A 25,912-nucleotide genomic window follows, 5' to 3' on the forward strand; every position below is an offset into this window, starting at 1 on the left:
AGGTCCACCCGCTGCAAAACAAGCACACTAACCATGATAATTTATAACTCCAGCAATGGAACTTTGTCACAACACACTTGTGCATGTGTTCAGAAAACTAGGTTACAAGATGCCCTCCCCTGTGATGTTTCATTGTTGTGAGTTTTCAAAATTACAATTCTTGCCCATTTATTTCTACTTCAGTATATAGGGCCTATCGAAGGCATACTGTTGCTAAGCCAAGATTTCTTATCATAGGAAGGAAGAAAAAATTCTGCAAGAAAAACAACAGACAAACGACCAAACATTTTCTGACCATTTTGACCACTTTCTCAATTGAGGGTGAACTAGAAATTATCAATTCCAGAGTCAGTCATGTGCTTTCAAGTTTCTGAAATAACTTAAAACTAACCCAAGCACAATTATTCGCATCCATCTCTTTTTAGTCCATCATTGTGTAGTGGTCAGCTAAGCCGATTCATTGTGAAATTTCCCATTTTAACACGAATACTTGCCTCCATGATTGGATAATTTATTGACTCTTCCATTAGCTTGAATAATAAAATGTGCAACGATTCTCTCTGTCCCAGATCTTCAGACAGAATATCAAATGAATAGCAAACGATCATAACGTTAAAAAAAGGAAGGATAAATGGTGCGGCAAAATTTTGAGGAACATAAGAATGCTGTTATTCATGACTGGTCTTTATTCTAAACATGTATCGTTGGGGACAGTGACAGTTTGCCAATAATAACACTTGGGTAACAAGTGAGCCATTTGAGCTATAGCCTCCTCAGACAGTAAGTTCACAGGCTCAGGCTGTGAAAGTTTCTGTCCACACGAGAGCTCTCAGCTTTCACAAGAACCTCCATCAACTCAGTATAAAATCCAGTTTTTCGAGAATTTTTCCATGCCAAACGAATGAATGAATCAATGAATAAATGAATTCTAAATTAAACAGTATGCCACATTCAACCACTTCTGCGATGGCTATGGCTTTATCAGTTATAGTTACAACAAAATAAAAATTGTTATTTCATGACGACAGTGCAAGGGCTGCAGTACACTCGGCTGGTAGCTTTGACCATTATATAGAACAGAAACCGCAAAGGTACATTTGAAGCTCAGGTTTAGAAGGACTGCAGATCTATTTAAAGTTCAATAATTAATTGTAGCACATATAGTTCAAATGGCTGCTAAAACATGGCTCGCATATGTAACTTGATTTCTGACAAAACAAAATTTGTTTGCTTTTATTAAAGAATATATATCCCAAGGTTTTAAGACTTTTGAATGATTATGTAGCAGTTCATATTTTATTTAAATGTGAAGCAAAAAAAAATTTGTGATCCTGCTTTGTCTAATTCTAAATTAGTCAAGAAATAAACTGTTTTAGGACACTCAGAGGGCCAGGCAAATGAAATACACACTTATGCTGGGCTTACCCCAAAAGATTTTCACAGTTGCAGACAAAAACTGAAAGTTGGAAGGAAATTTTAGGAGTTTTACTAGAGTCACTGGTACGCTCCCGTCGTTAAGTATAAGGTCGTAATCTGAGTTGTTTTAGATCAGTGTGAAGGACGTTTCCAATCTGGCGCAATGATAAAAGCATACCTCACAAAGTAAAAAAACTTACAGCGTAATGATTTAACAAGACCAAATTAAATTTAACAAAACAAAGAGTTAACAACTTATTGCTAATCCTGGCTTTAGCAAGTGGTTTTAAGCCCTCTTATTTTACAACGATCTTTCAGTCAATTTAATATTTCTATTTAGTTAAACCAAAATAAGTGTTTTGATGGGGTAGCATTACAATAGCAGTGCAGTATTTAGTCATAGGAGCTAGTTCACACATACCGAAATGTGAACTGTCTTAATATTTTGACTTCATTTTGACCATCTAGTGAGAAGTAAGATTCAAAAAAATAATTCCAAAAAAGTTATCTGACAGCACCCACTGTTCTACAATATATTATGCACTTTCTGCAGTCATGAGAATGATGAAAAAGTGAACACCATTTTTGCAAAGCTAGCAAGCCATCAAAAACTGGGGCACCAAGCAGCATAAAACACAAAGTAGCTGAGTAAAGTCAAGTCATGCTCCAAGAGTTGGGCTGTTTGATATTGCTCTGTAAAATTAAGTTACTTAATGTAACTACCTTTCTATCATGCCCTGAAGCATGGCAGCTGAGTTGAAGCAAGGGAATAAAAGTAATTACACAAATGATCAATTTTCATGATTAATGTATACTCAAAATCTTGCACATATAATAAAGACCAACAGACAATAAATTCCTAAATGGAAAGAGCTGTTAACAAACAATACTATGCATTGTTCTTTACCTACAATACTTTACACTTGGCCTTTAATATTGGGTACATGGTACACTGAATTTGTGACAGTGTTTGAAGGCATGGATGGCTGTACACCTCTGGAGACCAGTGAGAACCAACTACAGCTGGCAGGTTGCAGTCATGATTGGCAGAGTGTTAGAGTCATGAGATCTAAGGGACACAGGAAGTCAGCATGTTTGGGAAATCACAGAGACACAGGAGCTTTCCCTGTCCGAAGACAAGACAACGTATTGTCACTCTGACAAAGTACAGCTGCTTAATTTCAAGCACTCGCCCACAAAAACCCTCAGAAGTATTTTTTTATCATTTGGACAAAGTAGTATATAAAGACAAGTTTCAAAAAGATAATGAAGAGGAACTATTGACACACAGGCACTTTGAAAATGCAAAGAAATTTTGAGAGGTTAATAACTGATCTATTTTTTTTAAGTTTATTTTTTAGATAGATTTCAAAAACGGCTTTGCGCGTTGTCAGGATAACCCTTTAAGAATATGAAATAAATACAGAGTTCCAACAAATAGGAACTCTAGAGTAAGAGTCATGAATGTCTCAAAAACTGTCAGGTGTTTATACGGTGCAGCGGAGCTGTCTCCCCACAATCTGCGTAAGCAAAGATGCAATTCAAGCAGAGCAAAATAAAATCCACCATTTTGGTGGATCTACTTACATCTACTTACAGTTCAGTGAGGTGTCAAAACAAAATCATAAGATATCTTTTATCCTAAACTATAGGTTTTAATGCACATAAACTTGATGTGAGGTTGATTGAACTCACCTCCGATTTCAGCAAACAGTTTGGGCGTCAATGACATTGAGTTTCTTTCTAGTGATGGTGTAACTTGAAATTAAGTAGACTATTTAGTTATATAGCCAGAATAGTTATTGCAGAGTGAGAGAATTTTGTGTCAGGGGTGAGAAAAAGATGTCCGTATGTCATCTGGTGACAGCGGCATTATATTTTTGATGCTTTGATGACCAACATGGCTAATGGTCAGAAAATATGTCAATGGATTAAATGTATCTATACACCTGGGTAATCAAAAGGGCCACAGGAAGACAATAAATCCCTGTTGACAGCATTCCTTTCAAACTTCATTATATAGACTGCAGTTGTTGCAAGGTTGTAATTACACCTCATGTACTGCCTATTGTGTGCAGCTTAGCATATCATACAAACAAAACAAAAGAATGGATACCATTGAGGTCAAATTAGGATACAGATCTGTTTTGATGCAATGCAGGATTGAAAATGATAATAATATGTTTCCTAACAGTTATTTTATGTATGAGACTTCACCATTGCTGCCAACTAAAAAAAAAAAAACCTTCAAGACAGCTGAAAAAGATGAAAAACACATCAAGGCTAGAGCTGAATGATTCAACTACATTTATTCAAGATTCAAGACTTTTATTGTCATTACACAGCATGAAACGAAATTTATCACCAACCCTAAAATGTTCAGCTCCATAATAATGAATTCCATACTATGTAGAGCCGGGTTTGTTTTGACAACCAAAACAACTGACAGACAATGAGTATTATCTTAATATTCCAAAGAGGATCTTTCTCCCTCGAAACACACACACACACACACACACACACACACACACACACACACACACACACACACACACACACAGGGTATACAACGTTGTAAGAATTTCAAAACATCATAATATTTGACAGAAATACCTGTGCTCAAAATGTTGATGAACATTTTGAGGGAATAAAGCGATGGCCATCATTTTACAGACACAAGAGGCTTGACAAAGGCTTATGTTTTTCTCAAGATATCGCAGGGATAGAAAAGCTGGCGTTGGCACGACGGTGAGTACTGTCATATTAATAACCTTTAAAAAGAAAGACGCTATTTGAAATGACCGCTGCTGCGTATTTGATGCCAGCACTTAATTAACCTCTAACAGCAACTGGCAGAGAAAACTAGCTTAAATTCATTTCCAAATCACAGCAGGGGTCAAACCTCTACCGGGCTGAAGGTAATACCGTTACTTGACGTTGACGTAACGACACCGAGGCGTTAAAAACCCTGGCGTTTACAACAAAGACTCACCATAGTAGATGGAGGGGACGTCCGTCTTTCTAGCCATCGCACTTAGCAGGACAGATGCGGCGCCTTCGTCCCGGGTTAGAAGACCGCATATGACAGCCGAGGTAGACCGCAGTTACTGTACCGTCTTACTGCGGTCCGGTCGAGGAACAAACGGGGGCCCTTGGCGAGATTTCGGTCTTCTTGGTCCAAAGGATGCCACGGCCACGCAGCTGAGCGTCAGTCGTGTTTACAGCGAGACGTCATTAATTATTCCAAAAGGGTCTTAAAGGGGACGCCGTGCAGCCTGGAAACTCACGTTCCCTTTGTTTGGATGCATTTGTGGCACCGTCCCGCGTCGTTCACTGTATTTCCAGTTTATACTTATAAATAGATTATCAAAATCCCTAGCGTTGAGGAACGGAGGAATTGGTGAGCTTTCCGTGTGCACATGCGGGGCTGGGATGTCCGGAGGGCTTTTTGGGCAACATTTCAGCTTGTATTTTTAAAGGTCCAGTAAGAGTGGGAGCTGTTTACGTTTGCACTTTGTGGAGAAACACTGACCTCAGCTGGCCATTGAGTAAAATTGCAGTTTCTTCTCACACAAATGTGTCAAGCATTTTAAAATGACATTGTTAACCTTTACTTATTCAGTCAAGACCGTTGTTTCAGATTTAGCAAAAAAAAAAAGTTTTAGGCAAGGATTCTGTACAGAGCAATAGGTTGCCATATCTCCTTCCCCACTCTTTCCATCTCCCTATCCCCCCCTCTCTCAATGCACACTCAGACTCAGTCACAGACAAAGGGTTTTAAAATGGCATTGTTAATCTACACTTTCCAGCCACCCCGACCTCAAAAAAATTCGGCTTTTAATTGATTTTCTGTATAAATATGTAAGCAAACGTTTTTACATCATCAAATGATTCACTGTTTAATTATACAAATCGGACAATAGGCCACAGGGTTAAAAGCTGGCTGGGCATTTAAGTATATTTTTTGTCATTTGACAAGAAAATAGCGGCTCATTTCTCAGAAGAGAAGCCTCTGTAACCATCATTACTTCACCAGTGATCAGATGGCTGCATTTAATGTGTAATTAGTACATACAGGACCACATTTTTCTTATGCCATTAAAAAACTCATTCAGAGTAATATTTTTGGATTGAGCTGACTTTAGGAGGTGTAGCAATGCTCTGCAGAGTAAAGAAAGATAAATGGGACTAAAATGATTCAACATTGGAAAATTTAAAAAAAGAAACATTAAATATGAAGAGCAAGAAAGCAGCAGCAGAGGCCGTTAATATACAATAACCTGGGGATGGAATTAGCTGCAAGATAAGATATTCCTCATGCAGCATTACCACAGCTTCAGCCAAACGGATTCAGTGAATATTATCATGGCTGTAGCTGGCAGTTTACTTTATAGCATATATGATACAAAAAGTGTTGGCTTTAATATATGATTGGATTAGAAGCAATATACTGTTTTTGTATTTTTTTTATTGTGAAGCTGACATCAAGTAAGTTTGTACCCTATAGTTCCAAATAATAACCAACCAGCTGAAGGCCAATCATTACGAAAAGATTGACATCCATGCAACAGATCATACGCTGATGTAGTGTTAATATTTGCAGACTCAGAGTCAGAATCACATTTTGCCAAGTGCAGCACAGTACAGAATTGTGTCTTGCAGAGCAATTTCTTTCTGCAACAAATTACTTTTTAATGTACTTGCATCTAATGGTGTTTTGCAAGGTCTTGTGCCCTATAATTCCCTGCGAATGAAAACTGTGGATTTATCTGCAAGAAAATGGACCACTGTATTAAACCCAGAAGCTTGATGACCATGAGGTTTTTATGGGACCACTCCTGCATCCCTTTTCCCCCAGGTATTGTTAGTTTTTCTAACATTTTCAACAATGCCTGATGTATTTGGAATCAAGTGCTTGATGCAGTAGATACCAAAGGACACCCAGGGTGACCAAAGATTTCTGTTGCTTTAAAAGCTTCATGCTATTTATATTTTCCCACGATTATCCAATATCTATTTTTACATGAACATGGCTCAAGCAAATGTCAATGTCTTTATGGATTGAGTAAAGCATGTGTTTCATCCAGATGAAGGTTTATTTGCTATGCAGGGATTGAACTACATCAGTGATATAGCTGAAGGGTGAACTGTTCTGATATGTGTTGCTTTTTGAAAACCTAAAGCCCTTAGTTTTTGTCTGGCTACTAATACCTGCATATGTAATATGCCATGTTTCTGCTGAACAATACAAATTCACAGCTGCCATGTCCCATCATAAAATGTATGAATTAGCATCAATGAGAAAGCTTCACTGTGTCAACAGGCAACAGTTTTTTTGGACTTTTCTTTCCAATCAGTTGGATAAACAGAATTCTGGAAAGCACACTTTACACATTGGCTGGCGAGAAATTGCATCTATGATTGTTTTGGGTTGTTAGGGGTCTACTCAGTGTGTCTGTATTTGAATACAATTTACTAGGAAGATGGGAATATTTTCTCTATTAGATAAAAAGATGACTAAGGATAGAACACTAGGATGGAACTTGAATAGACACCTGAATAAAATAAAACAAAAATAACACTGTTACTGCCAATGCAAAGGGGATGTTAGTAGAAATTCAGAAATTATTTTTCAGCAAAGTAAACATCCTTGCATGCTGAGAAAGTTTCATTGACTTCTGTGATTAAATCGGTTTCTACAATGATAACAATTGGAATAGGGAACAAGTTGAAAAAATAAAGTATGTTTCAGTAATCATACGCAAACAGAGCAGATTATTATACACTTGTATTGTATTTGGCTTTACATAAGCAGACAGCCATCTGGTGCCTGTGTTTGACTTAATTAAACCTGTTTGTTTTTTTGGGTTTGGTTTTTTTCAGACATTTGCCTTGCTCTTGTTGGTGTGAGCTCCCTAGAGCTATGTTCATAGGTACATTTTAGGCAGCAAGGACAACTAATCAAAGCAAACAGACTGCCACCACCTAAATCCTCTGAATTGATGATGAGGCCCATTATGATGCACTGCTTCTTGATGACAAAGATCCTTTGGTGGTTAAAAAGCGAGGGAATGTAAAATGTGAAATATCCAGCAAGCAATTCAAGTTTTATATACTGAATATTTTTTAAGTCTAAGCAATTTTGTCATACATTTCATGTTTCCTGTGTTTTTTCACATGACATTTAAAAAGTCTACATCTGATCATACCAGCATTTGGTATCAGATGATTTCATTAATTTCACGGTAGAAACCGCCAAAAGGTATGATGATTATATTTCACTGAAGCCTCACACAAGAGACCATTTATATGTTCGAATGATTTAAAGTCATATTGATTGGTGTGTCAAACCAACAAATGACCTGACTCTACAGGCTCAATTTTAGACTTGTTTGCAAAGCATGGTTGAATATGACTTTATAACTACAAACACCAAAAAGCCCACAAGCTAAGTGAATTTAGGACCATGACTGTCTTTTTTTTATTTTCTTGCTTGATATTATCATCATATTCTAGCAGTTTGTGAGGTGGTGTTAGTATGACTGTCTTTATTGTATGGTTCTCTCACATTATGTTCCATGAGAACCTCAGTATCTGTATTTCAAATAAGAGACTAATGAAGTCAATATTTCAATATTTCAATTTTCAATAATAGAGTCATTATTTCTCAAAAAGTATTTGTTTGAAATCAAACAAAATCTGTCTTGAAAAGGTAAATGAAGGCTAGTCCCTGAAGGTGCAGTATGTCAGTCAGCTCAGATGGTTTTCTTTAAAGCATCTGCTCTGCCCTTAATATTCTATTTATTTATCAGTTCATTAGCAGCTCCATCAAACAATTTGTTGCAAAGAATGCTTGTAAGATGAAATACATATTGGAAAAGAAATACAATGGCTCCCACCAAGAGGGCGTCTATTAAAAGACTATTTCCCATCTTTTCCAGCTCGTCCTGACTATTTTACAGCTTCCAGCAAATCTATCTCCCATGAGAAGCGTTAGGTACTCAGGTTGCAGCGACAAACTAGAAAGGATGTGTCTCAAAATGTACTTAAACAACAACACCGACAAAAAAAGATGGTTTACTACAGCAAATGCATCTATTAATCCTGTATATCACATTGGGAATGTTCCTTTGTTTTCCCATTTATAGCTCTTGACTGTCCCCAAATCTCAAAATCATCTCTGTGTGGGGGCATGAAAGAAAAATCTCTTTTCTTTCCGAAGTATAGCCTTTAATGAGGTAGCGCAGCACACAAATATGGACATGAGAATATTAATTATACATATGCCAACCCACGCAAGAATTGAATCCTTAGAGTGTGTGCCTGCAAATGACTAGACAATCCCAGCTGTTGGATTGTTTAGTCATAGACTCATTCTGGACATTTTAATCTATTCTTGTTGCATAGTAAAATGTTAGGCAATTTGCAGGTATGTTGGGGACACGGGAGTCAAATGATTTCGAGGATCTTGGGCACCATGTGCTATGATGTCAGTGAACATACCTCTAAGCGGCACAACATTCTTTACACTCATCAGAGAGTTGTGCGTGTGCAGCATTTGAATACAGATTTGTGTGTGTGTGTGTGTGTGTGCGTGATCTCCTAATGGACCTAGAAACGTAGGTAGAAAATGAGTTGTTTAGGACCATGAGGAGCACAAAGCAGCGCGTCCCTGCCGGGAACAGTATGAGAGAAGAGGAGTAGTGAAGCGTCGGCTTTCTTGGAGCGACGCGCTGCTGATCCCGGTGCTGGACGCAGAGGGGGCAAGACGCTCTCAGAGCTGTGCTTGAAGAGGATAGGATGAAGACTCGCCCAGCGTTCACAAACGAGGGGAAATGAAGATGAAGATAAGAGTGGTAATTATGAGCGCGGCATGTAGGAAATTCCTCTGTAGTGTGCCTTTGTCGAGTGTTTATGCTGTTGAGAAGTGAGAGCAGACTCTATATGCTTTGTAGTTTGTTTTGTTTTTTCTTGTAATCACAGAAGTGTATACACACAGACATGGGTCTTTGACACATGTTGCAGCGTTGAGTGGCACAACTGACATTGTATTTGCAGTCTGGTGCAACTGTTATTGTCGTGTTAAAGCTGTTGTTAAAGCGGTCATCATAAAGGCCACTCTAACGACACATATGGACATGATCATTTTCAACTGGACCAGCCTGTAGTTTTGTGATTGGTATGTACTTTTGTCTAGATGTTGGTTTAAGTTTATATGTGTCTGTATTATGTTTGTCTCTCTCCAGTGCCAAGGAGTAAGTGGCATCATCATCATCACCATGGTTACCTGTTTTATGCTGGCTTACAACAGCAGTTCTGGTGACAGATCACCTACACCGTCATTACAATCACTATCTTACAATCATTTAGACAGTCCTCCTTCTGTGAAAAAGCCAGAGTCATTGCAGATTCCAGCATCATCAATACTAGAGGGCGTCACAAGTGTCATGGATCGCAAGGTAAATAGGCACCGCTTGAACATATTGATGTGAATTTAACAATTACAAATAAAATGATGTCGTAGTAATATCATTAAAAGAAACAAAATATCAAATATGATTTAAGTTAAGTCAAAGGTTGTCATTTAAAAATCAAAAAAACGAAGGTAAGGGATCATTCTCTCAGGGAAATTATAGAGGGTGTATTCTTAGAGTATATGGTAACATAGAGGTGTGTAGTTAGTGGATACTGATGTTCATGGGGATGGGGAGATACAAAATAGACAGATTTAAAACAGTATTAGAGTAAATTGCTCTGCCTTCCTTTGTATGCATTCAGGTAATTCTATATGTCCCTACGTGAAACCAGTAGGTTGAGCATAAATGTAAAATGTTGAGTGCCGACTCTGAAAATATTGATTACTGTTACACCTTAGTAAACATGCAATTCAAACTCATCCTAATCTGTATTCTGCTGACTTACGGGTATATCTTCTAATGGTCTTTCTAGGCAATGGGCATTGCCCTGGTTTCACAGGGAATTCAGAGCTCCTCTTCTCGCGGTTCTTTTTGTAAGATTATGCTCTGATCATCAAAGACTTCTTTTATCATCTCAACCTTCGAGCATTCAATCAGCAAACGCTTTCAGATCAAATGTGAATTTAATATAGCCTCTGCATTGTTGGTTGAAGACTATAATAATGACAAATAATCTGTCTTGTAACTTAGAATTTGAAAGCCAAACTCAATGTAGAAGTACAATCACTGAAGATATCCTGTAGTTTATACAGTTTCTCAATTCATATTTAATGTTTCCATCATGAAATATTCAGTGACAAAATCACTTGGAGGCATAGATTTTCACTGGAGTGGCTAGTTAAGATATTACTGCTATGATGTCTAAAGCAGGGAAACAGAAATGGCGTAGGTAATGGTGCTTTCATGAGGCACAACATTTAGACATAAGGCTGAATTACATACGGCAGAAAGATCATGCAGAATGCATAGTGTTTTTCACATCAGTGAGAAAGATAAGAAACAAAGCATTGCAGTGAGGAAATCACATTGCTCTTTTCAAGCAACAATGGGCAGGAAAAGATTTGGAAGGTCTTGCCAAAGCGCACATTGATCAGGGGCATGTGTGGGAGTTGTATTATTTCGGTGATCAAAAATGGCAGATTTTCTGATTCTTGCTGAAGACTTAGGCCTTTCGGTCGATTTACTCTTATATCCATCAAATCGATGAAACAGAACCGTTAATTTCCAGATGAACTTTTTGGAGAAACAAAAGGATGCTTTGTGAGGTTGTTGTTGTTTTTTTTTCCTTTATTTTTCACTATGTAGATATTGAGAACATCTCCTGTGAGTTGACCTCCTCTTGGTTGATAGGTAATTCCTTTTGGATCCATATTACTGAAATTTCATACTTCTTAGTGCCACTCTGCCTCCCTCCTATGGGTACTCGCAACTCTGCGGCTTCACTCCCAGAAAGAGCAGGGCAACAACTAACCGGAGCAGACCCGTGGAGCTGTTCTGTGGAGTGGGTGGAATTATTTGTACTGTTTCCTTCAGGGGCATCTGAGGTCTGCTGCTACTGCTGCTGCTGGAGGGAAACTTGGCTCTGACACAAGGACACACATTTGCACAACCCTCGTGTGTGCATGTACACACACACACACACACACACACACACACACACACACACACACACACACACACACACACACACACACACACACAGCCTGTAGCAAAGGCGATGACATGTTAAAATTTTATGCCCTCATCAGAGCCAGAGATGCCTGAAAATGTTAGGAGAGTTATATCTAATGTGGCTGCTGGACCGGCTTTATGGCTTATATCACTGCGCTTATCTTGTTTTCATGGCCTGTGATTTCACTAAGGTGGGTGGTGGTTTGTGGCTGCTTTGCTCAATTATCTCACAGATAAGTCACTAAGACCACGTTGCTTCATGTGGCTGAATGTTTAAAGATGAACCATTTAGGTTTCATCCTTTCATTGGAAAGAAAACAGCAGTGATGGATGCTGAATTGTTTACTGTCAACATCAAAACTGTGGCGTACATTTATGATGAGTGTTTAGAGAAGCCGTGCTCTAAGTGTTCATTATGCTTGTCTGCCTTCTGCAATGTCTGAAGGTTTTTATGAGATGTCCTTCTTGGATATTCGTTCTCTTTGACAGGCTGCAATAATTAGAGCTGTATGTCATGAATAGACTCTTTAAAACACAGACTGCCTTGTACATTTTTTCTCTGAGCATCTAAAAGACTGCTGCTTCCTTTTATTTTTTGCTCCTCATCTTCTATCCTCTGCAATGTTTTGCTGATTTTTGTTGACCTTTAAAGAACTATCTGTAGAATCAGTCTGTATCAGCCTGTGTAGAAAGCTTACCTGAACAGAGATGTGAATATAAGCCTTTTTAATTTAGAAAAAATTACAAATTGAATAATATTGGAAATGCCTGCCTGTGTTCTGACAACCTTGAATGTAGTCAGCTTAAAAGAAATAGGCATCATTAGAAAGGCTAGTAAAAATTTGCTTGCCTTGCTGATATCAGTCTAATTTTTGTTGTCTTGAAGGTTTTTAATGTGGAAAAATAGCAGGGTACTGAGATTAATTCCACTGATTGTTGGAAAAATGCCAGACAGTATTTTGCATATCCCCATCTATTTTCTGCTAATGAGGCAACATACTCAGATGCTGTTTTCACTTTGCCTGTATTTGAAGTTGAAAGGATGAAGATGGAGACAGGAGCTGTCATTATTTACCCTTTATTCCCTCAGTTGGAAACTGAGCAAGTAGGATTACAACTTGATTCACCGGGAGAACTTTGATCCAATGTTGTCATTGCAATCTAATTGCCCATTAAACTGGCACACCACAGGCACCATGTAATCCACTTCTCATCGCAGTTCCTTTTATCATTTTAGAAAATATACAGTGACTGGTATAATAGTGATCAACAATAACTCATTTAACTCACTGCTATGACAAACTGTGAGCACCAGCAGATAAAAGTTCAGCAAAGGGGAAGCAAGGTAAAAACTGCCACAAAATAAAGGAGGAAATAGGGCATAAAACACTGATATTTATAAGAGTAAAACCAACCTCAATGCAAGGAGGCAGATTTGACAAAACAGTGGTCAAATAGAGTTATGCCTCTATGTTTACCTTCTGTTGTTTGTATACTTAAATGTTTGCCTGCAAGTTTGAAATGCCAGTACTCGTGGCTCTTTTTTGTCATCCACCTCATTTTTTAACTATGGATATTGATTATGCTGCTAAAAATTGAAGACGCTTAATCTCTTGTGCAACCAGTGCAATTGTTTTATAAAAATGAGGAAGACGATAAAACAGTGAGGCATTGGGGGTGTCACTTACTTTGCATGTTCATTGAGTGAACCATGTTTATCAGGAGTCATTCACAAAAATCGCTTTAAATTTATTTGAATTAATTAATTAATTTAAAAGGTACTATACAATTACTAGACATTCATGTAAATGTGTTTTAACAAGCCAGGTAGTTAAGTAGTTATATGGAAGGAAATAAAAAAATACATATGGAAAAGTTGATTATTTAACCCTCTTATTATGTTAAGGGTCAATTTGACCCATTTCACCCATTGACCCAATGGGTCAAATTGACCCTTAACATAATATGAGGGTAAAATATTATTACATTCATAGACATGATGATATATGGTAGCACTCCAACAAGATAATGTATTGTAGTGAGTCACGAATGTTGTCCATCTGAACTTGTATTACAAAATGTTTCTCACCCATTAATGTAATCAAACATTTTTTGGAAAACCCAAACATATAATTGATTCATAATTTTGTGATAACTCATTTTGTCTTTGGAGAAGGACATTAGACTTGAATTACAGAGTCACAAAAACACTGTATGTTGTGTAGCCATTCCTGTCTGTTTGTGTTAAGTACACTCCTAAAAAAAAAGTAATGTCTAAAGAGCATGCCGGGGCATTGGGGACTAGATGGAATTTATGGTGCATCATTGGAGATTGTCTGATGGGTTTTACTCTGAGAGCAATTATGATACTGGTGTCCCGTGGGAAGTAGATGAACAGGATCACACTGATGAGTTGGGTGTCTAGTTGCTGGCAATAATTTGTCTGGGATGGGAAAAGCGGCCATATTTTTCATTCTTCACACCATATTCCACCCTGCGCAAAACATCACAGAGTACCAGCACTTACACCCAAATGAGCTCCCAAACATTAGTTGCATACTGCTTGAAAATCTAAATTATACAGTCTTTTCCTGTCAAATTCCCTAAATGCTGAAATAATGATTTGCAAGTACATTGCCCTAAGGGTCTCAACACATTATTTTGTTTACTTAGGTATTTATAAAACCAAACCCAACTGATACAGGGTATAAAGCATTCAGCATTTCAGATATTTCAGATAAGAAAGACAGAGTACATTAATATTTAACTAAAACACATGATTAGTAAATACATGAGTATCTTATGGAAACAAATTCAGAATAGCAATTTGTTGCTGAAGGCTAGCTTGTAGATGCCCCTTAATTTCCAATCTTACTACCGGCGTAGTCTGTTTGTTCCAGGCCAGACACATAATACAACCACCGTTGTCTATGTTTTGTTTTACCCTCACCATTTTGATTTTATGGGGGCCCAGGATTGTCCTTCTCCTGTCCAGCATTCAAAAATAATTAATTTCAATCCTAACAATAGACGTTAAAACATCATTGAATGAGGCAGTAGCTTGGTGGTGATTCATGCTGCACTTGCCCCAACCTGAATCACTAGGAACTAGAATCTCCAAACACATCATCATGAGTCATGATCTTGACATGTTTCATCCATCCATTGTCTCACGCTTACCATACTCAGGGTTGCGGGGGAAGCTGGAGCCTATCTCAGCTGCCATCGGGCGAGTGATGGGGTACACCCAATGACCATTTACACCCAATTGCAGACACATAAACAGACAATCAACCATTTACTCTTTCATGCGCACATCTGGGCCATTTTTACCAACTATATTTTTGGACTATGGGAGGAAACCCCCACAGACACGGGGAGAACATACAAAAAGGGTCCTTCAGGCTAAACTAAAAATCCATCAAACATAAGATAGTCCTCCTCCAGTAGAAGCCGTAATAATGTATCCATAATAGAGAAACATAATCTAATCAGAGGAAGCAGTACTAAACCTCTAAAATAGATAGATATCTAAATAGATAAAAAGTATAAATATTTTAGATAGTCACATGCTGATATGCAAGCATGCATTTTACATTCACTCAGTTGAAAAGAAGTTAAATGACCAATGACAACCTTTTTCACCATTAACCTGGTCTTTTGCCCTGAATGTGCTTTAAACCATGTGTCTCAGATTATTCATTTACACATACACTAAATTACTTGTGTATGTATGCACAATAAGCACACAGAATGTAGCACAGACATGTAACTTGTATTTGTACATCTATACTCACACACACACGCACGCACGCACGCACGCCAGACGCACACACACACACACACACAACCACACACACACTAACACACACTAACACACACAAACACACAGGTGGTTCATAATGAGGGGGTTCATAATGAGTAAAATTTGGTTCCTTTGCTCTGAAGATATTCAAGTATTGACGCAGACAAAGGTATTACTGCCATACTGCCTGTCTTTTATTGTTGTCTCGCAGAGAGTATGAACACCTCCCCTCTCTGCAAATATATGTTTTCAAACAACACCAAGCTGTTAGAAGCTTGGCACTGTCAAGCTTTGTGGCACTGTCAAGGACACACTTATTATTTTGCAGACATTTTTCAGTTACTAATGTATACTTCTGCATTTTTTTTTTCAATTCCTGAGGCAGAGTTGAAAAAAAACAGTATGGCCAGCTATCAGATCCAATTTACTTAACTACACACACAAGTAGCAGAACACCACTTATATGTTTCAAAATAACCCACATCCTCCATAACAACACAATAATGTATGAAAACCCAATTTTGCCTCCCCCTGGCACACACGCGCATGATGTCTAGGTTTATACTATTTGACTATTTGGAGCTGTTTTTCTAAATTATATAGTCTTCACGAGGGCTCTCTTTAGATATTGTCAAAAAATATGAGAATATGCAATAGGCAACAGTACTGCCTGCAAATCATTAACAAATATATATTCACCTCACAAACAGAATATAGTCCTGGGAACCATTTAACAGAAGAGCAAAATGAATAAATCATGAAATACTTGAATAAAACAGAACAGAAAATATCCAATCTATTAAAAAACAAACAAACAAACAAACAAACAAACATATGTATATATATGATTTATATAGTGAATTGTGTCATCTTGTCTTTGGTGTGCATTGTTTGTGTGTACATGTCTATATGGTGCCCTTAAGTTTCAAGAAAGGAGCCTTCAAATGAAAGACATTACATATATGATAAAGTATTATATATATATATATATATATATATATATATATATATATATATATATATATATATATAGTAAAGTATCATCTCTTGCAATAGAGTAATTTGGCTTTAGCATGTAAACACTGAATGTCCAGTCTGCCTAGACAAAACAGAAGACTCAAATCAAACCCAACTTCATCTCCTGTCCCACTTCCATTTCGGGCTATTCCTCTCATCCTCACTATTCCACTTGTCTTTATCTCACTGCGGTCTACAACGACAGGAACACTAATCCAGTACCATCCATCCATCTTCTGCTGCTTATCCTGCACTCAGAATTGCGGGAGATGCTGGAGCCTATCCCAGCTGTCATCGGGCAAGAGGCAGGGTACACCTTCGACTGGTCGCCATTTAATCGCAGGGCGACATATACAGACATACAATCATTCATTCGCTCACTCCTTCAGGTCATTTTCCCAATTTTTTTCCAATTAACCTACTGCATGTTTTTGAACTGTGGGAGTACCTCGTGTTTAGATGTCATCCAAGCATTTGATGCCCAGTGCTGTGAGTTTTAACTTTGGTTCAGTTGAAAAAAAAATGTAACAACATCAGCTGTAACACAACCTGCAGCATTTCAATCTAGCTTATTTAACTTGATTAACAGTTGTTTGGGGGTAATTTTTTTTCTGGCGGGGAAATGTATCTTTTTATGTCAAAGAAGAAATAACCCTGAGGGACTGAGTTTTTTTTTTTTTCATACAGCTGAGGCAGGCAGGGTGTGTTTGTGCAGTGAGGTGTGTAATTCACTCCAGCCTACCTTTTATAGAGGGAGAACGTCTATCTGAGAGCACAAACACACTCCAGCGAGAAATGGTTTCTTTTGGGCAATGTTGTTGAGGGGAATGAAAATACTTCTCGCCAAAGCTGAGTGGTAGTTTGCCTGGGTACTGCAGACTACTAGCAGATAACATGAATATATAACTTATGTTTCACTTATTTTTCTCCACATCAGAAGATTTATAGATATCCGCAGATGCTTTATTATGTACAGACATGCACATAAATACAACCATGTACACGCCTATATAAAGCCCATACTTTTACACGCATTCACTCAATGGTGGAACAAAGTGATAATGGGATGGTATTATAAACATGGAAAAGTTAGTTTGGCAGAGGTAATATCACCCGTGTGTGTATACACACACATATGTGCAAAGACATACAGTCCAGTGACGTGTGGTGAGGTTCATGGCTGGTGAGGCACTGACATCATCACCGCACGTCATTACTCAAATTTGAGCGGTAAATGTGAATTTTTTTTTTAGCCATTTTAAAAAAAAATAACTAAAAATGGTGGAAAATAATGGTGGAAAATAACTTTATAGTACAAATCACTGAATAAATATGACCATTTAATTTATTTTTTCATTTTGCATTTTTTTCTTTCCATAATGACAGATGTGGACAGGCCTCCCCTGCCTCTACTGACTGCACGTCACTGATACAGTCTTACAGCAGGATCAAAAAGTTCATGAGGCTCAGAGCACTATTCAGAATGTCAATGTCATTCTTTGTCAGGGTTGACAATGATAATAATAGTTTGCTGTCCGCTTGCTCATTTCAAACAGCCCCTTTTCATCTTTGAAAATCACAATTGTCAAAAAAGACTAAACAAAAACATGTACTGGATCAGCAGCATTACAGTAAATGTTTATAAATAGAAAATTTCCCTTGTACTTTGCATTTTTTCTGATTTGACGAATATTTTGATTTTTCCTATTGAAGAGAACCACATCCTGAGGATTTGTTAGAATATAATATACCTGCATCCAAGTATTTACGGTGAACTGACAAAACGTAAGAACAGCATTGCACCAACCATCAACCATAATAATCTGCTGTCATCCAAATAATAGGCTACCTGACAGAATAGCTTGTTCTTTAGTCACATCCTGTGTGGACCCAGATGGCACAACGATCCTGGTATTAAAAGATAAAAGGAGTGTCAACTTTCGTTTGAACTTCTTTATAATTGAAGATACAATTGCTTGCCTTCCTTTGAAAAAGGTTGAGTAGCAAAGACAGCCTTTATTTTGTCCCATTCAGTCACTCACACAGAAAACATTGCCAAAATGCATTTTAATGCATTTAACCCATTGTGGATGATGCATGAGGCAGACAGCCACTAAAGACTGGCACTATAGTTTGTTGTTCAATGTCTTGCAAAACAACACTTCGAAAGACTAGGAAAAGCTCAGAAACCATGAACGCACAGTTCATAGACAATCACTCTTGCAAATTGACCCACATCTCCAAATTAAAATTCAAAAGAAATCTGTGGGTCAACTGTAGGCATTATTATCAGAGATTTAAGCAGTGGAGAGTTGGAGCTCTCTGAGAATGGAATTTCAAGACTGGTCCAGTCATGATGGTTGGTACCAAGCAAATTCTGATTTTATATATTGGGTGATATTCTCCCTACCAGAGATGCTGGGAAAAAAATTGTAAATCTACTGATGAATATAAAATTTGTAGTTTGTGTCTGTAAGGGCAGCAGTTGGACTGTAACACGAGCCTTATATTCATTACCATTGATGAGGGGTATTAGCAAAAATCTCTTGTAGGGCATGCTCTGCTGGACAACCTCTGTCACGACACCAATTCCAAACATCAAGAGTCACGTTTTTCTTTGTTGGAAACATACATATCTGTCAGTCAGACATAGGTCAGTGTCAACTGATAATACCCATAGATGTGGCGAAACTTTGATGAACCTTGATTTAAATTTTCAATTTTAACAACATGAAGAGTCATTGTCTTAATAACCCCTTGTTTTACTTCACATAGTAACTTTTGGATTTTATTTAGATCTTTATTATTATTTTTTCTTTTGTCAGTGCAGCTTTAGATATCAAAACATTAAGAGCTGTATATGCTTCAGTATTGGTTAAAGGGTGATGTAGTTCACGAACATCAGCCTGGCTGTACATTCAGGGAATCTTATTCTCTTTGAAGCAATACTTCAGTTCAAACCAAGGCTCTCTCCATGTAAGAACTGACCTTGATAGCTATAGAATGCAGTTTAATCCCTTAAGCTTGTTTATAATGTCTTTCTTTTAATGCTCTAAAGAAGTCTTTGTAAGCATTACTCATTTGTAGCACCAAGGTTTTAATGCGGCTATAGAACTCAGCTGAGGAAAGGGCAGTGGCTTATTGGCACAGGTTTTGGCAGCGAATCACAAGTATACTGTGAAAGACAGTACATTCATCTACAGATGTGTGAAAATCAACTTGAAAAACCTAGGCTCAATTTGACCTTGAATTTCAATTATGGAGACTCAACAAAATCTTAAAACTACTCTCTGCTATGACGTATGATTTCTCTTTTGGACAAGTGTCTGAGACAACCGACAAGTCATATACATGACTGCATGTAAAAAAAACAACAACATTAAAATGATATGATACATATCAATTCAGACACTTAGGCTACCCACACAAACATGCTATTTCACACAGGCATGAGCTTTTTAAGTATAGAAAGAGAGAGCGAGAGAGGAGACAGACCAAAGCAGTAATTCACCGCAGGTCCGATAAATTAGTCAAGTTTGCAAATACATGATGAGAAGTAACGTATTTGATATCATACGGTAAGTACATTTATTACAAAAGCTCTTCCATATGTGATTTTTGTGAACTGATAAAATTGTAAGCCTTTTTCACTTTGTAGTGAACACATTAAAATATGTTTTGCTTCAGACTTCCCACTCTTGAATCAGTACTGCAAGGACAGAATGTGATCATGGTCACACTTAAGCTGATTTCTACGTATATATTTTTCTTTCCATCCTCCTCCTTCATAGATGCTGAAAATGCACTGCAGGACATGTTCCCTTGTGACCAGCTCTGGTCAGCTCACTGGAGGCAAGAGGGGTGAAGACATTGACCGCTCTGAGTGTGTCATCCGTATGAACGATGCCCCCAGCCGGGGCTTTCAGCAGGATGTTGGCTGGCGTACAAGTCTACGTGTGATAGCCCACTCCAGCCTGCAGCGGGTGCTGCAGAGTCGACAGGAATTGCTTAATGCCAGCCAAGACACAGTGTTTATCTTCTGGGGACCAAGCAGCTGCATGAGAAGGGATGGGAAGGGTCATGTTTACAACAGTTTGCGGCTGTTGAAGCAGCTTTTACCCAAAATCCATGTCTATATAATTTCCCGGATTAAGATGCTGACATTTGATGACATGTTTAAGAAGGAAACAGGGATTGATAGGTAAGAATGTGCACAGGTTGCGAACACTAAATTAAAAAAAGAGGTTGCATTGTTTTGACAATAAAACATTTTTTACCCCAACTCAGATAAAAATTTAGATGCTTACTTAATGGATTTTTTTTTGTTTAATAAGAATGTTGTTTTGACACTTCACCAGCTTTTCTTAGACAAATTACAGACACTGACCAAGTATTTACTGACCAAAAGTGATAACAAATATGAGAAATTTGAAATACAGATACAAATTCAGATGCAAAAACTCATACAGCACAAGACAGTTAGGAATGTCATGTTTTGACTGAAGGTCAGATTGCAGTGACAAATGATTTTTGAGGAAGCAGCCAGCAATGTAGATCAAGGTGTTGTTAACTTGACTGCTTAGTAGTTGATCAAACTGGATTCATCTTCAGTAATTTCACTTTGACGTAAAAGGGATAGGGACTTTTTTAAGAGAAAGTTAAATGTCTAATGAAACTACAATACGATCCCAGTAGTACACTGGCCCTGAAAGCTCAAAGAACTCCAAATTGAGAAAACATGTACTCACTAAAAGCTCTGAAATCAGATTATGACACTGCCAAACAAGAAAAGTGATGTAAATAGTTCATAAGGCAACAAATTGAAATAAGTTTGAGAAAAGATAAGCATGAATCACAGTCACCAAAACCTTTTTATTCAGAACAAAAAGCTCACAGACATATTTAAGTATCTCAGTACTGAATTTGAAACCCGGTTGTTTGTACACGACATTCCTTTTATTTTGTCTCGTGTGGGTGTCTGTGTTTTTAGACAGTCAAATCGAACGTGATGTTACAAAAGAATATCTAACTACATGAAGCCATTTCACTTAATGGATTCAGCTGTCCATTTAAAACACATTTGCTTTTGAGTAGGAAGCTCTCACATTTTGATGAGAGGAATTCTTATTTGAATGGCGACTCCAATCACCTCAGCCAATCACTTCACATGGAAGTGTAAATGCAGTGTAAATGTGTAAATGTTTCACGAAATTATATTTAATGTGCTTTTGTGTTCAAAGTATGCAATATCTGGGGTGGGGGGGGGATTCCACTGGGTTCTTTTTACTTCACATTGGAATTAGATTCAAGAAACTCCATTCACTAACCAACCCTCCATGTCTTGTTTCAGCCCCCATGTTGCTGGGTTTTGAATAATTTCTTCTTGCAAATCAAAATAGTTAGAATCTGGATAATTGCATATTGATTTCAATGCTGGGTGTCTCTTGACTTCTAGGAAGAGTTCCAACTCCTGGCTGAGTACTGGGTGGTTCACCATGGCAATAGCCCTGGAGCTGTGTGACAGGATCAATGTGTACGGCATGGTGCCGCCTGAGTTCTGCAGGTACAGTTTTTCTTTACACATATTGTTAATTCATAGTAAATTACAAACAGAGCTGGTGAGTTCTTGATCATATTTCCAACGTTGTGCCAGTTGTATTTGTCAAGTCTGCTTAATTGTGTGATACCGTAGATAGAAATGTCAAAGTTAAAGGATCAAAATGCGGTTTTAATAATTTCAGTTTAAATATGATGCTTTTCGAGCACAGTTCTGATTATTTTTATGTACACACAACACTGAACAGCTTCCATGAGAAAAATTTGTTTCACCTGCTAAATTATACATCTAAGATAGATTTTTGCACATCCAGTGAAAGTGGGGCAAGTAGTGCATAAAGAGTAACAGAGGCTTGCTTTGTTGCCACCCTGATTCACTGCACTGAAAAAACTTTCCATATAAAAATTATGTCTCGCTCCTCTTTAATTACATCTTCAAACATGTAGTGGCATTAAGAATGTAAAATGTACTTCTTACAGTGAGAATTTAAGATTTTTTTTTGCGCCTTGCAATGTAGCTGGTACCATACTCATCTTAGTTGTCATGCAGAATTTTGTTTTGATAATTTACAATGACAAGGAAAAGGAAATGTATTTACATCAAAATCATCTCGCGTGATTTGTGTGATGAGAATATATTTACAACAGACTTTTCATCTCTTTCATATACCCACACTAAATAACTTAACTTACTTAACTCACTTAAATAAAAGAAATATAGTTCTGAATGTACAAAAGCACAAAGATACTCATAGAAGAAGCATCCGGATTGAAGTGAATCTCAAGCAGCTGAGTCTCCTGCTGCGTCTTTTGTGACAAAGAGTAACAATGAAGTAATTTTCTTTAATGAACTGATATATGAGCCCCAATTCTTTTGATCTCCCTCATTTTCTTTGTTCCTGTTCCCATTTCTTCCCTATTATAACTTGCATCCCTATCCCATAATTATTCTCATGATATTTTGATATCCACCCTATCTTTCATTCCTTTTCATGCTCTGCTTGTCTCTCTTCTTCCTCCCATGAAGATCCTCCTCCCGTCCCTCTGTGCCATATCATTACTATGAGCCTTCAGGGTCTGCTGAATGCTCCATGTATCTCTTACATGAGAGAAGCAGACGTGGAAGTCACCACCGCTTCATCACAGAGAAGATGGTGTTTGCAAACTGGGCCCGAACTCTCAACATCCACTTTTACCAGCCAGAATGGGAGCCTGGGACTGCCCTCGTCAGTCTGAATAGTTCGCACACTCAAACTGACACTGGATCCTGAGACTCACCCCAGCCGTGATCCCCAGAAGTGGGGAATATGTGTGTGGACAGTTTTCAGCATGTAGGGTCCCCTCTCTGGCCAACATGAATGCACCAGACAGCAGCAGGACAGAGCAAGCCACTGTTTTGCCGGCTAGCATGCTGCTTAAGTGGCTTGGCAGAATAGAATTAGAGCAGCACAAAGCTTCATCAGTGTTTTAGGTGGCTAAGTCTTGTCGGATGAATTTCATTCCTGAATTAAAGCCGTTAAGGATGTCTTTTATTCCATGAAGAGCAACCTTAAAAAACACTTGAGCTGTCAGTGAGCAGACAGACAATGAGGAAATAATTGCTGCAGTAATTGCACTTTTGATCCATTTTCATAAATTAAAATTTCAAACAGATAAATTCCCTTTTATATGCATAGAAACACATGATGAGCTGAGGAGGTCATGTCCTTTTTACTGCTTTTAGAAATAAGGCATCTTTGATGAGGTTCATACTCTACAATTACATAAAAGATTACACACCAATCAAATCCCAAACTATTCAGTAGGTGCCATGAAAAATTAACATGTTCACAAAGAGGAATTCTGAACTATTCTTCCGTTTAATTTTCTATTGATTAACTAGCTGATGAGAAAATTACCAATGAATATGTCTGCTTAGCATTCGCTGAAATTTCAGGAATAAATTAGATGATGTTGCTTTTGCCCAAGTGTCATTGACAAAGAGCTTGCAGACTGTAGTGGCTCTCATGATGCTAATACTCCATTTGAACATCGTTTGATTAAAGCAAGAACATGTTGTATAAAAACACACCTTTTGTGCTTGGCAAAGTCATCGAGAGTGATTACTTATACAATATGAATGATCCAGTTCTCATTTTAGTCATGATTTTGCCATCCCTGATTTCCTCTCTTTCAGCCCTCTCATCCATTCCTGACAGCAGTCTGTAGATGCTAAATGCTCCTTCTGTTCATCTGTTAATCTGTCAGCTGTCTGCTTGGTGCTGAGCAAAATGGGTTCTGCGCAGGGATTTTTGAAAATATCTTTACTTTCACAAATGTTTGATGCTGTTACCCTTTTCTTGCCAGTTCAAGGCTGTTTCCAAGCCATTCTGAGCAGAGAATGGTGGTCAAAAATACAGTGGGTGGCTTACAAGCCTACCCCTTGTGCACTGTGTCCTTTGAGGAGGATTGGTTCTGCTCTGCGCTTTTGTGAATGGCATGCATTTATAGCTGAACTGAACAAGGGCTCCATATATCTCAACATGAACTCCATCAACACGCAGCATTAATTCTGTGGGAAAGTAATGTGGCATATGAGAGACATGTGGTTGAAAAAAATGAGTAAACTAGCTGCAGCACTGCCACAGAATCAGATAGTGGTTACTTTGGGGTTCACTGCACAAATTTATCAGACACATTGCTATAATACTATATTACTGTAAATAATAATACTATAATAATGCATATCATGCAGTGACTACAGTTGTCTTCAATTATATTTACACACAAAATGCAGAGAAGAATAGCAGAGAAGCATGTAAATAAAGTTCTTCAGCGCTGAAACAGAAGCCTCTCAGAAAGAAACTGGCTCCCATTTGGTCGATACTTTTGGCCAAGGTTCTCTGTTATTAAAGCCAAATGTCAGACTGAGCCCCCAGATGCATTTCCCTTGAGCACAGGGCCACGTCAGACACTGTCATAGTGATACGACTGATTACACGGAAGTAGTCTCTTCAATTCGGACCTGAACATTTCAGACCCAGGCCCATCGGCATTTAGGTTAGCAACCACTGGTATTCAGCCATACCTCGAGGAAAAAACAGGACGCCACTGCAGAATTCATTTGGTGCCATAATGCTTTGGGGTTCAAATTAAAAAAAAAAAAAAAAAAGGCATTGACAGTTGCCTGCTTCTGTGTTCGTCTGATTTTTACCACAAGAGCTTGCACTCAGGTGGAATCTTAATAACTCTGGCCGCTCTGAGAAAAGTCCATATGGAACTGAGGTGCCATGCAAAGTGTACTGACTGCTCGCGTGAATCTGACTGTGTGCTCTGCAAACCAATTACCAGCCCTTCAGGTAGTGAGGTCGGATTTAACGGCTTCAAAGGACAAGCTAGCTGCAAATGAGCCTGCCATTGCTATCTCAAACACACTCTTGAGATGTAATGATTATTTCATTGAACTTGGACACCAGAAGCAACAGACCACAGCTGGTGTTGGACTTTGCTGTTCAAATGGAAAAATGTGCATTGGTGTTGGATGTACCATTAGAGGATGCAAATTCTTATCAACATTTTCACATTGTGATCATGTTTGCTCTTGTTATTGTTTGCCTCAATTTAGATACCTGAGCATTTCATTCACATTCAAGTAATGGTTTACAAAATATCAATTCTATGGTGATCTGATATAAAATGCCCACTTTGATTAATTGCAAACTAGTGATGCTATTATTCAGTGTGTCACTGTAAAGATGAATAACATCCCTGAAATTTACTTTTTTTCACATTGAAATTGAGTTATAAATAGCCTATTTAGATAGAATTTCTTAATTGGATTCTTGCCATCTCACCATGACTTATTTTTATGTAATGTACAAATGACATCAGAGTTAAATAGAGTAGCTCTGACAGTTACAATGTTTTTTTTTTCCTTAATTTCAATAATAAACTAGGTAAGCTATGGTTCGCAATATTCTTACATCTTAAA

The 25,912-nt window shown here is 37.9% G+C and overlaps 2 protein-coding genes across 9 annotated transcripts in view; one reads left to right on the forward strand and one right to left on the reverse strand.

The window, feature by feature from the left end:
• The window catches only part of slc44a5b (solute carrier family 44 member 5b), a 39,334-nt gene extending 34,512 nt beyond the window's left edge, over positions 1 to 4,822 (reverse strand). For all 7 annotated transcript variants that reach the window (XR_015107262.1, XR_015107261.1, XM_086161511.1 and 4 more), the window contains exon 1: positions 4,409 to 4,822. Coding sequence is in view for 4 of the 7 variants with exons in the window: in XM_086161511.1 (XP_086017637.1) it covers positions 4,409 to 4,445 (37 nt within the window). In the remaining 3 variants the exon portion in view is untranslated. The remainder of the gene's footprint in view (positions 1 to 4,408) is intronic.
• st6galnac5b (ST6 (alpha-N-acetyl-neuraminyl-2,3-beta-galactosyl-1,3)-N-acetylgalactosaminide alpha-2,6-sialyltransferase 5b) lies at positions 4,093 to 25,912 on the forward strand. Of its 2 annotated transcripts, XM_086161527.1 has the most exons (5): positions 9,016 to 9,272; positions 9,663 to 9,875; positions 20,178 to 20,587; positions 21,842 to 21,949; positions 22,970 to 25,912. In XM_086161527.1, the coding sequence occupies exons 1-5, from the start codon at positions 9,252 to 9,254 to the stop codon at positions 23,211 to 23,213; spliced, it is 996 nt and encodes a 331-aa protein (XP_086017653.1). In that variant the 5' UTR covers positions 9,016 to 9,251; the 3' UTR covers positions 23,214 to 25,912. The 2 variants fall into 2 exon arrangements, with proteins under 2 accessions (XP_086017654.1, XP_086017653.1); XM_086161528.1 differs by lacking the exons at positions 9,016 to 9,272; positions 9,663 to 9,875 and adding an exon at positions 4,093 to 4,164.

Source organism: Fistularia commersonii, chromosome 16, assembly GCF_037954325.1.
Source record: "Fistularia commersonii isolate RoL2024-O1a breed Wild chromosome 16, RoL_Fcom_v1.0, whole genome shotgun sequence".
Lineage (NCBI taxonomy): Eukaryota > Metazoa > Chordata > Actinopteri > Syngnathiformes > Fistulariidae > Fistularia > Fistularia commersonii.

Coding starts and splice junctions, on each gene's coding strand:
- st6galnac5b (XM_086161527.1), top strand. CDS start 9,252: ATGAAGATGAAGATAAGAGTG. Junction 9,876..20,177: donor CAAGTGTCATGGATCGCAAG/GTAAATAGGCAC, acceptor CCTCCTTCATAG/ATGCTGAAAATGCACTGCAG. Junction 21,950..22,969: donor GTGCCGCCTGAGTTCTGCAG/GTACAGTTTTTC, acceptor CCTCCCATGAAG/ATCCTCCTCCCGTCCCTCTG.